Source organism: Canis lupus, chromosome 1 (assembly GCF_048164855.1).
Source record: "Canis lupus baileyi chromosome 1, mCanLup2.hap1, whole genome shotgun sequence".
Taxonomy (NCBI): domain Eukaryota; kingdom Metazoa; phylum Chordata; class Mammalia; order Carnivora; family Canidae; genus Canis; species Canis lupus.
This window is the reverse complement of record NC_132838.1, coordinates 50,222,607-50,235,902: the sequence shown is the minus strand read 5'-3', so window position 1 is coordinate 50,235,902 and position 13,296 is coordinate 50,222,607. Positions and strand designations below refer to the sequence as shown.

At 42.4% G+C, this 13,296-nt stretch overlaps 1 protein-coding gene across 1 annotated transcript in view; it reads left to right on the top strand.

Annotated features, from left to right (window-relative positions):
• LOC140635351 (solute carrier family 22 member 2) overlaps window positions 1-12,304 on the top strand; it is a 31,835-nt gene extending 19,531 nt beyond the window's left edge. Inside the window, exons 10-11 of the mRNA XM_072829891.1 lie at window positions 1,980-2,079; window positions 9,851-12,304. Of these exons, the coding sequence (XP_072685992.1) occupies window positions 1,980-2,079; window positions 9,851-9,917 (167 nt within the window). The 3' untranslated portion in view covers window positions 9,918-12,304. The remainder of the gene's footprint in view (window positions 1-1,979; window positions 2,080-9,850) is intronic.
• The last annotated feature ends 992 nt before the right edge of the window (window positions 12,305-13,296 follow it).

The following is a 13,296-nucleotide window of genomic DNA, read 5'->3' as shown; positions in this document are numbered from 1 at the left end:
ACTTAATTTGAGGGTAGGGAGGACAAGACGCTCTGCACCCACATGGCTTTTCTCTTACCGCTCCACATTGTCGCACATAAGCATCTCTGCTTATTCCTCTTCTCAAGGGATTTGTGAGGGGGGAATTTTCCACTGCTATAGATGTGCCAGCAAATGTTCCACACAGCTGATAAAACTCACCCTCAAAACAGACCCAATGAATGCCTCTACATTGCAACTTAATAAGAGCAAGATGGCCAAAGTTGATAGAACACAAGCTCTTTATCTTAGTATAAGCATGATTTGGCAACAGAGTGGCTGGTACCACTTAGGGGACCCTGGAAGTCTTCCTCTCCCAACACTGAGGGACGTGTGCAGAGCCTCTTTCCATCCTGGGAAAGTACCACAACACTCTGTACCCCTGCCTTTCAGGGAAGGTGGAGGCAACTTAGTCTTGGCCATTCCCTTAGGTGGACAGTGAGACATTTCTGGGCGGAGAACAGAGACTTCAGATTTCTCTAAGTACCATTTAACAGTGTGATGCAAAGTCCAGACCTAGCAGAGCCTCTGTTGACTCTCTCTCAGGATTTACCATCCCTGGAAAAGATAAAGGATTTTAACTACATTTCACCATTTCAAGTAAACTCAAAGCCAACTCCCACTTTTATTGATACTTATAGTTCCATCTTCTTTTGTCACCAATCTGAGTAGTTAGCACAAAACAAAACTAATATTTGGACATTTTTACTCCTTTCCCTTTCTTTTGCACGCAGTGATGGTATACTGATGATTGTGGTCTTGAAGTAGTCAGAAGCGGTTATCTAGAAGCCTGAAAATCAACAAATGAGCAGTTGAAAGAGCACTGGAAAAAACTGTTAAGAAATACCCTAGTTAATTAAGCCTACCTTTGCAAATATAAAAAGTTAAAGGGATGATAATTTGATTCATCTATTATATTCTCTTCATAATTCACTCACTGCAGAGAACCAAAGCCAGAGTGATATATTTATTATTTGCATGAGTTACAGCGGAGTGAATCTTTAGATGTTTGGAGAGACTCTGCTGAGGGTGGCTACTTCGTTCATAATCTGTGGCAGGCATTGCCACGTAACAAACAGGAATTCATTTCAGTCTCAAACAAGCATGTGAGGTGGGAATATCACCCCACTTGATGGCCGAGAACCTAGAGCTGAATTTCCCAGGGCTCTGAGACCAGTGAGTGGGGGCTCAGAATGGGACCCCAGGCACCCAGAGCCACAGCCAGCATCCAGAACCACTGAGCTCTGTGGCCTCTGTTTCCATCATTTTGTAAAGATGTAAAAACGGAGGACAGTGTGCATTTTTTTGGAACTCCAAAACTAGTGAACAACCCTCATCTATTTCCTACATTCTATTATAGCAAAACAGAACCTTAAAACCCAAAACGTTAATGAGAATTTAAAGACACATAAACACTCTACTGTTTACTATCAGCCCCCAGCATGTGCTAAACATTACAGCCAGAGACAAAGGAAAAAGGAACAAAAGGAATTTATCGAACACTCCAGTTAGAACTAAAAGCATAAGCCTGGCTATACTTTTAAACACTGTGATGCAGTAATATATGATTCATTACTTCTGGATGCTAGTCATGTTCCAAGTTTCTGACTCATTTTCATTACTAAGTGCTTTATATTGGCAGGATTATGTTCTTCCTTTCCTTAGAGTGGATTTTTTTCAGAGTTATTTTCTAACTCCAATGTATCTTAATATTATGGCAATGTTCTCTAGCCTAGAATAACCTTGACTTAAAATGTTAAGTATTTCATCTCCCTATAAGGAATTGTAACCCAACGGAGTTTGGAATCAGCAAAATATTTATAGGACAGTCAGAGATAGCAAAGAAATCTGTAAGTATAGAAAATCACATGCAAAAAAACTTTTAAGAAGTAAGAGGAGTTCTGATTATAAAGCCTGTGTGTTCTAGCACTTAATGTGATTTGCATCTGTTTGGCTTCCAGCTGTGGTTGGCTTGGTTGCTGGGGGACTGGTGTTGCTGCTCCCGGAGACCAAAGGGAAGGCTTTGCCTGAGACTATTGATGAAGCTGAAAACATGCAGAGGTAGGGAGCTGAAATCCTCCATACAGGTTGGGGCCAACTCTGTAGCCAGTTGGAAAAGAAAAAAAAAAAAAAAACATGAGGTTGAATTTATACCTCATACCATCCATTGAGATCAAGTCACATGAACTCAAAGACCGGAAAATACAAACAAAGGAACAGTAAAATAGGGATTCCTGGGTGGCTCAGTGGTTGAGCACCTGCCTTTGGCTCAGGTCATGATCCCAGGGTCCCTGCAGGGGGCCTGCTTCCCTCCCTGCCTATGTCTCTCTGCCTCTCTGTGTCTCTTATGAATAAATAAATAAAATCTTTAAAAAAAAAGAAACAGTAAAATAGTGAGAATACCCTTATACTTTCATAAAAAGGAAGGACTATGTAAGTACAGCAAAAAAAATCCAGGACCCATATTTAAAAAGATCAATAAATCTGCCTTTATAAAAATAAAGACATCTGTATTGAAAACTAACATAAGTTAAGAAAATAATAGCAAACACGGAGAAAATATTCACTCCTGTACAAGGAGCTACTTTTCTTAGTATATAAAGCGCTCTAACAAAGAGGAACCACGCAAAAGAAAAAAAATGGGTTAAGGACTTGAACAGATAATTCAGTGAAAGGAAAATAAAAACAGCTCTTAAGGATATGAAAATATGCTCACTTCCTACGTAGTGAGAGAAGTACAAATGAACACTGTACTACTTACAACTTAGATTGTTGAAGATCAACCCACTTGGTAACATTGTGTTGGGGAAGAATGTGGGGAAACACTGTCCTACGTTGCCAGTGAAATCTGAAATCTCTATGATGGCAAAATGACAATAGTATCAAAAATGTACATTTCTTTTTACCTAGCAATTCCACACTTCTAGGAATTTTATGTACAAAATGACATATGTACAGGATCACTATTTAAGACAATTTTTTTTATGTAACAAAAGATTGGAAACAACCTAAATGTTCATTGATTTGGAGACCACTTACATAAATCATGGCATGTCATGCAATAAAATACTAAGCCATTAAAAGAACAAGGCAGCTTTATACACACTGAGAAGGAAAGCCCTCTAAGATATATTATTATTTTTAAAAAGAGGAGGGCACCTTGCTGACCGAGTCAGTTAAGTATCTGACTTTTGATTTCAGTTCAGGTCTTGATCTTGGGGGTGTGAGCTCAAACCTCATGTTTATAAATACATGAATCAATTAATTACTTAATTAATTTTTTAAAAAGAAAAATATAGAAAGTACATTTTCTACTATTTCTATAAAAATAAATTTACCTTGTCTCTGGAAGAATATGCAAGAACCAGAATATTGGCTATCTGTGGAATCGGTGGCTGTGGAACACAGGTGGGAGGGATTTCCAATGCACATTTTGTTGTACTTTCTGAATTTTGGACCACCTGAACCTATTCAAAAATTAAACTTAAGAAAGTCTAGCAAAGAAAACATAGGGTACACTGCCCTCAAGCTTCTTGATGCAATATGCTTAGATGCTCTTTAAATTCATTTTATACTCCAGTTCCAGCCCATGAGCACCATGAACTGAACTGAATTTTATCCTTTCTCCACAATGTTCATATTAACATACTCAGCACCGCGGCAGATGTGGCTGGGGAGGCATCACTGTGGTCTGAGGCTTTTTCTAGAGCGAGCTTGGAGCTCAGCATTATGAGAGGCCTTTAGCTCAGCCAGAGGTTGCACACTGGTGGCCCACAGGACCTCAGGGCCTCAGGTGCTTTGCTTGACCCATGTGACATTTTTAAAGTGAGAAATTCCACATAAACTGGATTTCCAGGATCTGTTAAAGAAAAAAAAAATTCAGATTTGGTAACACCGCCCAGGCATTTTCTCTTGCTGGTGGTTTGTAGGAGCTGAGCGATGGCTCGGTGTTTTGAAGGACATGCCTCCTGGAGGGGGCTGCAGTGCACCATACCCCCATGCCTCATGCCTCGTACATTTATCTTTTCTGCCTGCTGCGTATATTTGAGCTTGAGATTTTTGATCTAGGCCAACTGTCCCTCTGTATCCCTAGCTCAGTGAAGCTTCCCACGCACACGAGCCTCCACTTAAAGACAGACTGTACCCCATTTACTGCCGCATCCCTAGGACTTAGCACAGTACCTGGCACACACAGAGCAGGTGTTCCCGAAATAGCTATAAAATAAATGCTGAGTTCCTTCTGCAGCATGTCTAAAGGTGGGTCCTCCAGGCTTCGGCAGCCAGCTCCAGCCCTGGGAAGGCGGTAATGTGTGGTGGGGAGGAGTGTGGCCCGTACAGTCTGATAGGCCAAGTCTTGACATTTCCCATTATGTGGCCTTGACTCATCTGAGCCTTGGTTTCTTCATCTATAAATGGGAACAACAATTTCTACTCACTGGATTTTTGTAATGAGGTAAATGCATGTCAAGTGCCTGGCCCTTTGTAAATGTCCCATGGCCACCGGTTTTATTCATAGAAGTTTTCACAGCTGTTCTGTAAAACAGGTAACTGTGTACCTAGACAACCGATTGGAAATCAAATTTTAAAATATATTCTGAACAGTTTTGAGATAGGGAAGCATAGCTCGCTGATAGATACACACACGTCTACCTGTAAGAAGCTTCCTTCCCCATCAGGCTGGCTCCGGAGACGAAGGAGGTATCTCAAACCTCATTCCTGTTTTTTTTGTTTTGTTTTGTTTTGTTTTTTCTCATTCCTGTTTTTCTGCATGCTTTCTGTTTGTGTGATCCACAAATACTTCTATGAAGACTTGGGCTTTTCTGCTGTCTGTCTTCCATAACCCAGCTCACCTTGAAAGGGAAGCCAGGCCTCTGTGAGCTCCGGGGGGGGGGCGGGGGGGGCGGGGGGGGGCTGCGGAGGAGAGCAGCAGGTGAACCCACCCGGCGGGGGAGGCGGGGAGGCGAACAGGAGCAGCCCGCGGGCACAGAGGTGTCCTTCGGAGAGCTGAGCCCGGCCGCCGCCCCCACGCTGAGGCGGTGGCGCAAAACCAGGGTGGGGCAGGTCTCCCCAAGTCCTCCGGCCCCCGAAGCCCGCCTAGGTACAGACAGCCGCGGGGACTTCCCATGCACCCCTCAGGTCACCCTCCCGCCTGCTGCCTAAGATCCCTCGGAGCTCTCAGCTCCGCCTCCGAAGCCCTTCTCACGGGCTGCTCGCCCGGTCCCGGGCGGCCCCTCCAACAGGTGCTAGTATTACTAGGCCCGGTGACAACCGAAAACAGGAAGGCAAGAGACATGAAAGAGTCACCGGGAGGCCAGGAAGTGACAAAGCGGAGCCAGTCCTGGAACCCAGGCCCTGGGGGCCCGGGACAGCGGTCAGTTAGCGCTGCTGCTGCTGCTGTTGCTGTGGTTACTGTGGTTGCTGCTGCTGCTGCTGCTGCTGTTGCTATGGTTACTGTGGCTGCTGCTGTTGTTGCCATTCTTGCTATTGTTGCTGCTGTTGTTACAGTAGCTGCTGCTGCTCCTGTTGTTGCTGTGCTTTCTGTCATTGCCGTTGCTGCTGTTGTTCCTGCTGCTATTGTTATTGCTGTCCTTACTGTCACTGCTGCTGCTATTGCTGTGATTACTATAGTTACTGTTGTTGCTGCTGTTGTTAACTGTTTTTGTTGCTGTGGTTCCTGTTGTTTTAAGTATTGTTGCTTGTTACTGCTGTTGTTGCTGCTGTTACTATCATTACTATTGCTGCTGTTGTGGTTCCCATTGTGGTTGCTGTGGTTCCTCTTGTTGCTGTTGTTACTATTGCTGCTGTTGTTGCCATTGTTGCTGCTGCTGTTACTGTTGCTGCTCCTATTGTTGCTATGGTTACTATTGCTGCTGCTGCTGCTACTATTGCTGTGGTTACTATTATTGCTGTTGCTGTTGCTGCTGCTGCTGCTGCTACTCCTGTTGTTGCTGTTGTGGTTATTGTTATTGCTGTTGCTATTGTTGCTGTCATTGCTGCTGTTATTACTGTTGCTGCTGCTATTTTTCTTGCTGCTACCACTCCTGTTGTTTTTGAAGTCCTTACTGTCATTGCTGCTGCTGCTGTTGCTATGATTGCTATGGTTATTATTGCTGCTGTTGCTATGGTTGCTATCATTGTTATTGCTGCTGCTGTTACTACTGCTGCTGTTGTTATTGTTGCTGTTGTTGTTGTTCCTGTTGTTCCTATTGTTGCTGCTGCTGTTGCTGTTGTTGCTATTGTTGCTGCTGCTGTTTCTTGCTGCTACTGTTCCTGTTGTTGCTGTGGTTACTATGGTTACTATTGCTGCTGCTGCTGTTGTTATTGTTGCTGTGGTTACCGTCATTGCCACTGCAGCTGTTGCTGTTGCTATGGTTGCTGTCATTGTTGCTGTTGTTACTGTTGCTGCTGTGTTGTTCCTGATGCTACCCCCCCATTGTTGTTGCTGTCTTTAGTGTCACTGCTGCTGCTGTTGCTGTGATTACTATTGTTGCTTCTGTGGTTCCCATTGTTGTGGTGGTGGTTACTGTTCTTGCTGCTAATATTGCCATTGTCACTATTGTTGCTGCTGTTGTTGCTGCCATTGCTATTGCTGCTGCTGTGGTTCCCATTGTTGTGGTGGTGATTACTGTTGTTGCTATTGTTGTTGCCAATGTTATGATTGTTGCTGCTGTTGTCACTATTGTTGCTGCTGTTGTTGCTGCCATTACTATTGCTGTTGCTGTGGTTCCCATTGTCGTGGCGGTGGTTACTGTTGCTGCTGCTGTTGTTGCCATTGTTACTATTATTGCTGTTGTTGTGGCTGCCATTACTATTGCTGCTTCTGTGGTTCCCATTGTTGTGGTGGTTACTGTTGTTGCTGCTAATATTGCCATTGTTACTATTGTTGCTGCTGTTGTTGCTGCCATTACTATTGCTGCTGCTGTGGTTCCCATTGTTGTGGTGGTGATTGCTGTTGCTGCTGCTGTTGTTGCCATTGTTATGATTGTTGCTGCTATTGTTGCTGCCATTACAATTGCTGCTTCTGTGGTTCCCATTGTTGTGGTGGTGATTGCTGTTGTTGCTGCTAATATTGCCATTGTCACTCTTGTTGCTGCTGCTGTTGTCACTGTTACTATTGTTGCTGTTGTTGTTGCTGCCATTACTATTGCTGCTTCTGTGGTTCCCATTGTTGTGGCGGTGATTGCTGTTGTTGCTGTTAATATTGCCATTGTCACTATTGTTGCTGCTGTTGTTGCCATTGTTACTATTGTTGCTGCTGTTGTTGCTGCCATTACTATTGCTGTTGCTGTGGTTCCCATAGTTGTGGTGGTGATTGCTGTTGCTGCTGCTGTTGTTGCCATTGTTATGATTGTTGCTGCTATTGTTGCTGCCATTACAATTGCTGCTTCTGTGGTTCCCATTGTTGTGGTGGTTACTGTTGTTGCTGCTAATATTGCCATTGTCACTCTTGTTGCTGCTGCTGTTGTCACTGTTACTATTGTTGCTGCTGTTGTTGCTGCCATTACTATTGCTGCTGCTGTGGTTCCCATTGTTGTGGTGGTGATTGCTGTTGCTGCTGCTGTTGTTGCCATTGTTATGATTGTTGCTGCTATTGTTGCTGCCATTACAGTTGCTGCTTTTGTGGTTCCCATTGTTGTGGTGGTGGTTACTGTTGTCGCTGTTGTTGTCACTGTTACTATTGTTGCTGCTGTTGTTGCTGCCATTACTATTGCTGCTTCTGTGGTTCCCATTGTTGTGGTGGTGATTGCTGTTGTTGCTATTGTTTTTGCCAATGTTATGATTGTTGCTGTTGTTGTCACTATTGTTGCTGCTGTTGTTGCTGCCATTACTATTGCTGCTTCTCTGGTTCCCATTGTTGTGGTGGTGGTTACTGTTGTTGCTGTTGTTGTTGTCACTGTTACTATTGTTGCTGCTGTTGTTGCTGCCATTACAATTGCTACTTCTGTGGTTCCCATTGTTGTGGTGGTGGTTACTGTTGTTGCTGCTAATATTGCCTTTGTCACTATTGTTGCTGCTGCTGTCGTCACTGTCACTATTGTTGCTGCTGTTGTTGCTGCCATTACTATTGCTGCTTCTGTGGTTCCCATTGTTGTGGTGGTGATTGCTGTTGTTGCTGTTAATATTGCCATTGTCACTATTGTTGCTGTTGTTGTTGTCACTGTTACTATTTTTGCTGCTGTTGTTGCTGCCATTACTATTGCTGCTGCTGTGGTTCCCATTGTTGTGGTGGTGATTGCTGTTGTTGCTATTAATATTGCCATTGTCACTATTGTTGCCGTTGTTGTTGTCATTGTTACTATTGTTGCTGTTGTTGCTGCTGCCATTACTATTGCTGCTGTTGTGGTTCCCATTGTTGTGGTGATTACTGTTCTTGCTATTGTTGCCATTGTTATGATTGTTGCTGTTGTTGTCACTGTTACTATTGTTGCTGCTGTTGTTGCTGTCATTACTATTGCTGTTGCTGTGGTTCCCATTGCTGTGGTGGTGGTTACTGTTGTTGCTGTTGTTGTCATTGTTACTATTGTTGCTGCTGTTTTTGTCACTGTTACTATTGTTGCTGCTGTTGTTGCTGCCATTACTATTGCTGCTGTTGTGGTTCCCATTGTTGTGGTGATTACTGTTCTTGCTATTGTTGTTGCCATTGTTATGATTGTTGCTGTTGTTGTCACTGTTACTATTGTTGCTGCTGTTGTTGCTGTCATTACTATTGCTGTTGCTGTGGTTCCCATTGCTGTGGTGGTGGTTACTGTTGTTGCTGTTGTTGTCATTGTTACTATTGTTGCTGCTGTTTTTGTCACTGTTACTATTGTTGCTGCTGTTGTTGCTGCCATTACTATTGCTGTTGCTGTGGTTCCCATTGCTGTGGTGGTGGTTACTGTTGTTGCTGTTTTTGTTGCCATTTTTACTATTATTGCTGTTGTTGTCACTGTTACTATTGTTGCCAATCTTGTCACTGTTGTTACTATTGCTGTTGCTGGTGTTCCTGTAGCTGCTGGTGTTCCTAATGTTATTCTTATTTCTGTTGTTGCTGCTGTTGCTTCTGCTATTACTGTTGTTGGCATAGAGACCCTGGGAGCACAGCTGGCTTCTTTGGGCTCCTACATCTGGAGCCAGAGACAACCCCAGCACTGCCAGGGGATTCGAGTGGGCTCCTGCTGCACTCCCCATATCAGCCTGGCCCAGAAGCTGAGGCAAGACTAAGGACCCCCATGTGGGGAAAATTCTGTGAGGAGCTGGAGGGTGCAGGGGCAGCTCTCTTCCAGATTTCAGTATTAATATCAGGCAGAGCATGTCCAGAGGGTATGTCCGGGAACAGCAGGATGAAGAAAGCAACATTTCTACAATGAGTATCAGCAACTTTCTGGTATTTGTAAAGATAAGATGATTGAGAAAATTTGCAATTTGATTTTTCACTTGCCCAAGCGTAAAAAGTAAATACACTTTGGTAAAAATAATTTCTTAACTTGTATTTGCAAGAACTGACGATAACAATGTCTAGATTTTGCAATCATCATTTTAACCAATATAAGATTAAATGTAGTCATTACCCACATCCTCTATTACATAGAAAAGTGAACACTTTAAATAAGGAACATAGGCCAGTCCCATCCCCAGAAGAGCATTTCTAGAACAACTCCATCACATTAGTTAATCACCAAGCTCTGTCAATATTCTTTTTAGGAATTGCCACTTCGAATCCACTGCAAGACTGAGCCTGGACAAAGCTTACATTCATTTGTTGTTCCATTTATTTCTTACCCACTTTATTTTGGTTTTCAGCCTCCTCACAATTTCTTTATCTCCTCTCCATGTTTTTTTTTTATCACTGCAGACCAAGAAAAAATAAAGAAAAGATGATTTACCTCCAAGTCAAGAAACTAGACATTCCCTTAAACTAAGAAGAGAGACCACTCTTGCCATCGCCTTGCTGTGATGATACAAGTCCAAACCAGAGATTTCTCCATCCACCACAAAGCCCGTGTAATTCAATCTCACTCCCCTTTGAACCTATTAACTTGGACCTATAGCCAAATGGAGTTTGTTGTCCTATGTGTAGACCCATGGGACCAGATCCTACCAAGCTCCACCAACTTACTCCATTCCCAGCATTCCTAGGACAGTGCTGTTGGTGTGCTGGGAATTGTTTCATCTTTGTATTTCTGTATTTCTTTATTTCTTTCTCCACAATGATATCAAACCAAAATACATAGGGGAATTGTGGGCCAGGGAAACAGAATGGAAAAGATCTGAACAACAGTTAAGTGGGAGCAGAGAGCTTTCTTTCTTTCTTTTTTTTTTTTCCAAGATTTTATTTATTTATTCATGAGAGACCCAGAGAGAAAGAGACAGAGACACAGGCAGCGGAAGAAGCAGGCTCCCTGCAGGGAGTCTGATGTGGGATTCGATCCCAGGATTCCAGGATCATGCCCTGGGCTGAAGACAGGCGCTAAACTGCTGAGCCACCCAGGCATCCTGAGAGCCTATTTTCTTTTTTTTTTTTTTCTGAGAGCCTATTTTCTTAAGGAAATAATACATTTAAACAATATCAAGTTGTCTGGAATGTATGTCAGTGCCATGTGTGGAAAAAATTTTAAATACATTAATTATTATCTGGGTTAAACTTTAAAGGAGCCTAAGATAAAAGAATCAGAAATACAACTTGAAGGTTGCATGTGGCTCGGTTGTTTGAGAGTCTGCCTTCAGCTCAGATCATGATCTCAGGGTCCCAGGATAGAGCTCCACATCAGTCTCCCTGCTCAGCAGGGAACCTGCTTCTCCCTCTTCTTCTGCCTGCTGCTCTGCCTACTTATGCATTCTCTCGCTCTTAAATAAATAAATAAATAAATAATAAATAAAATCTTTATTAAAAAAAAATACTCCTTGAGTAATCAAGGATTACTGGATTGAGTACAAATGTGTGCTTTCTACAAAAAAATCTTGAGAAGAGTTTGATAAAGAACAGTATTGATGTTGGCTTATTAAACCAAAAGTGTAATATTTCACTGATAAAAATTGCTCTAAATCTGGGTTTAAAAATTATATTAATATTTAACCAAGGTAATATAGTAAATAAATTTTTAGAATCTAAATACTTCAAGGCTTATCATGAAAAACAAAAATTTCTTATCCCACTCCACTTCTATCAATGCCTCTGGAATAATTTTCAACTTTTTTAGCTGGGGTGCTTCCCCTTACGATTTATCTTTCTATATCTAAATAACATTGTATGGATATCTCTTGGGTTTTTTAGTTTTAAATAGTACATTACCTATTGACTTATTGATATAAAATATGAAGATTTAGCTCTTCAATCTCTCCTCATCCCAACACACAACTTTTCTCTTCTCTTCAATTCTGTGTTACCACATTGTTATTCAAATAGTTGACATTGGCATCGTTATGACTCTGTAACTATTATCAACAGCTCAGCCACAGAGTGTTCTGTGATCACACTTCTACTCTTTCACACCATTTTGTTCCTCTTGAGCCTTGGTTTTTATTGCTTGTTTTCTATATACTCACCATTCCTTTTTCCCCCAGCTCTCTGATAAAACAGTAAGTCTGTCAGTGCATTCAAACACAGCTCCTTCTTCCAGAGAGCCCTCCCACCTGGAGCCTGCTGCCCTCCTGGTCCAGTGCAGCCTGGCTGACATGAAGGCCTATTGCACAGCTGTTGCCCTGGATTCTCCTTTCCCCCATTCCTGAGCATTCCCAGTGCCTCTTCCTTGTGTATGGGGTTCCTCCTAGATCTGAAGTGCCTCCTAGCTCTAGTTCCTCATTCTTGGTTTTCTCCCACATTTTGAAGAAGCACATCTCCCAGGATTGTCCTAAGAGCACATACTTGTCCTTCTAAATTCTCTTCTGTAACATCAGGAATTGAAACGAGCAAACTACACATTCCTGGCCCTCTGCCACCTGGCTTCTTACACGGCTCTACCGATGGGTAGCATTGGCCAGATCGTAAGATAGGAACAAGAGACAAGTATCTTTCCCCTGTATCATGAAGGTGTCTTGGACAGCTACAGTAACAGCTGCTGGCCGTCTGAATCAAAGTAATGGAGGCTCCCAGTCATGGCTTGATGGCACTGGTGCTGTTTTAACAGCAATAGCAGCAGCCATAAGAAGTGCCTTATTGACTTCATAGCAAGAACAGGATCCCAGGCCCTAGTCAGAAGCAATTGCTGTTTCCTGGTCTCCCTCTTCTCCCTTGAGCGTACCTTTCTCCCTTTTGCTCAATAATTTTGTAAACAAGTGCCTGTATTAAATTGTTTCTCTTTGAAATACCTATAGTGGTTTCTGTTTGGCTGATTCAATGTGAATTAATATTCAGGTTAATTAATAACTAATATTAATGTTAATATTAATTGGGACCATGAGTAGACCACCTCCAGGAAATAGATGCCCAAATAGGAAAATCTGCAGTTTGTTAAATGATGTGATTGGGATTGAACACATTGATGGCATTGTTGTCAGGAAAAGTGAGATACTGATAGTATCTATGACATTCAGCCACAAAACAGTTACTTAAATTTAAGCTTTGACTACCTGAAATGAGGAACCAATTTAAAGCACAAGTTTGGGAGGCCAAGGAACTGTTGAATTTGAACACTGCCATGGAAACTATGGCCACAGAATCTCTGGGGTAGAGCTTATTGCTTCTGACTCCACTGGAGAAATTACAAAAGATAATAAAAACTTTAGGCTTTCAAATGTCATGTTGAGGCATGACCAGAGAAATTGAGAGCTCCTTATAATGGCCCTAAAAGACCTTCTTGAGTTTTGTGGAGGCAAGGCTGATACCACTGAAAAGCAGACTCAAAATTTGAACCTATGGGTTAAGAATTATATCATGGATTAAATTCTCAGCCTAGCCACACCTCTTAAATATAAATTATAGAATAGATGGGAAGGTGTGGGCTCCTGAGAAATGAAATGGACACTCTAAGTGGACTCAAACAAATCTGAAAATCTTGAACCCCCAATTCCCCTGAACATCTTTGGCCAAAAGAAGCAGCCCCTCTCTTCCTTTTTGGGAAACAAAAACATATTCCCTTGCTTGAAGAGTTTTCATGGCCTCCTCTTACACAGTTACCTAAAGAGGGGATGATAGGACTCCTTAAGACCCCCCCCCACTTCCTCATGTTTGCCCAGATATGCCTAGAGTAGACTCCAGCACATCTCAAGGAGAGAAGTAAGAAGTTTGAGGATGATATAGCTTATACATGAAAAGACTTTCAAGATTTTGTAACATATCAGAGAAATCTGGGGAGTAATTTA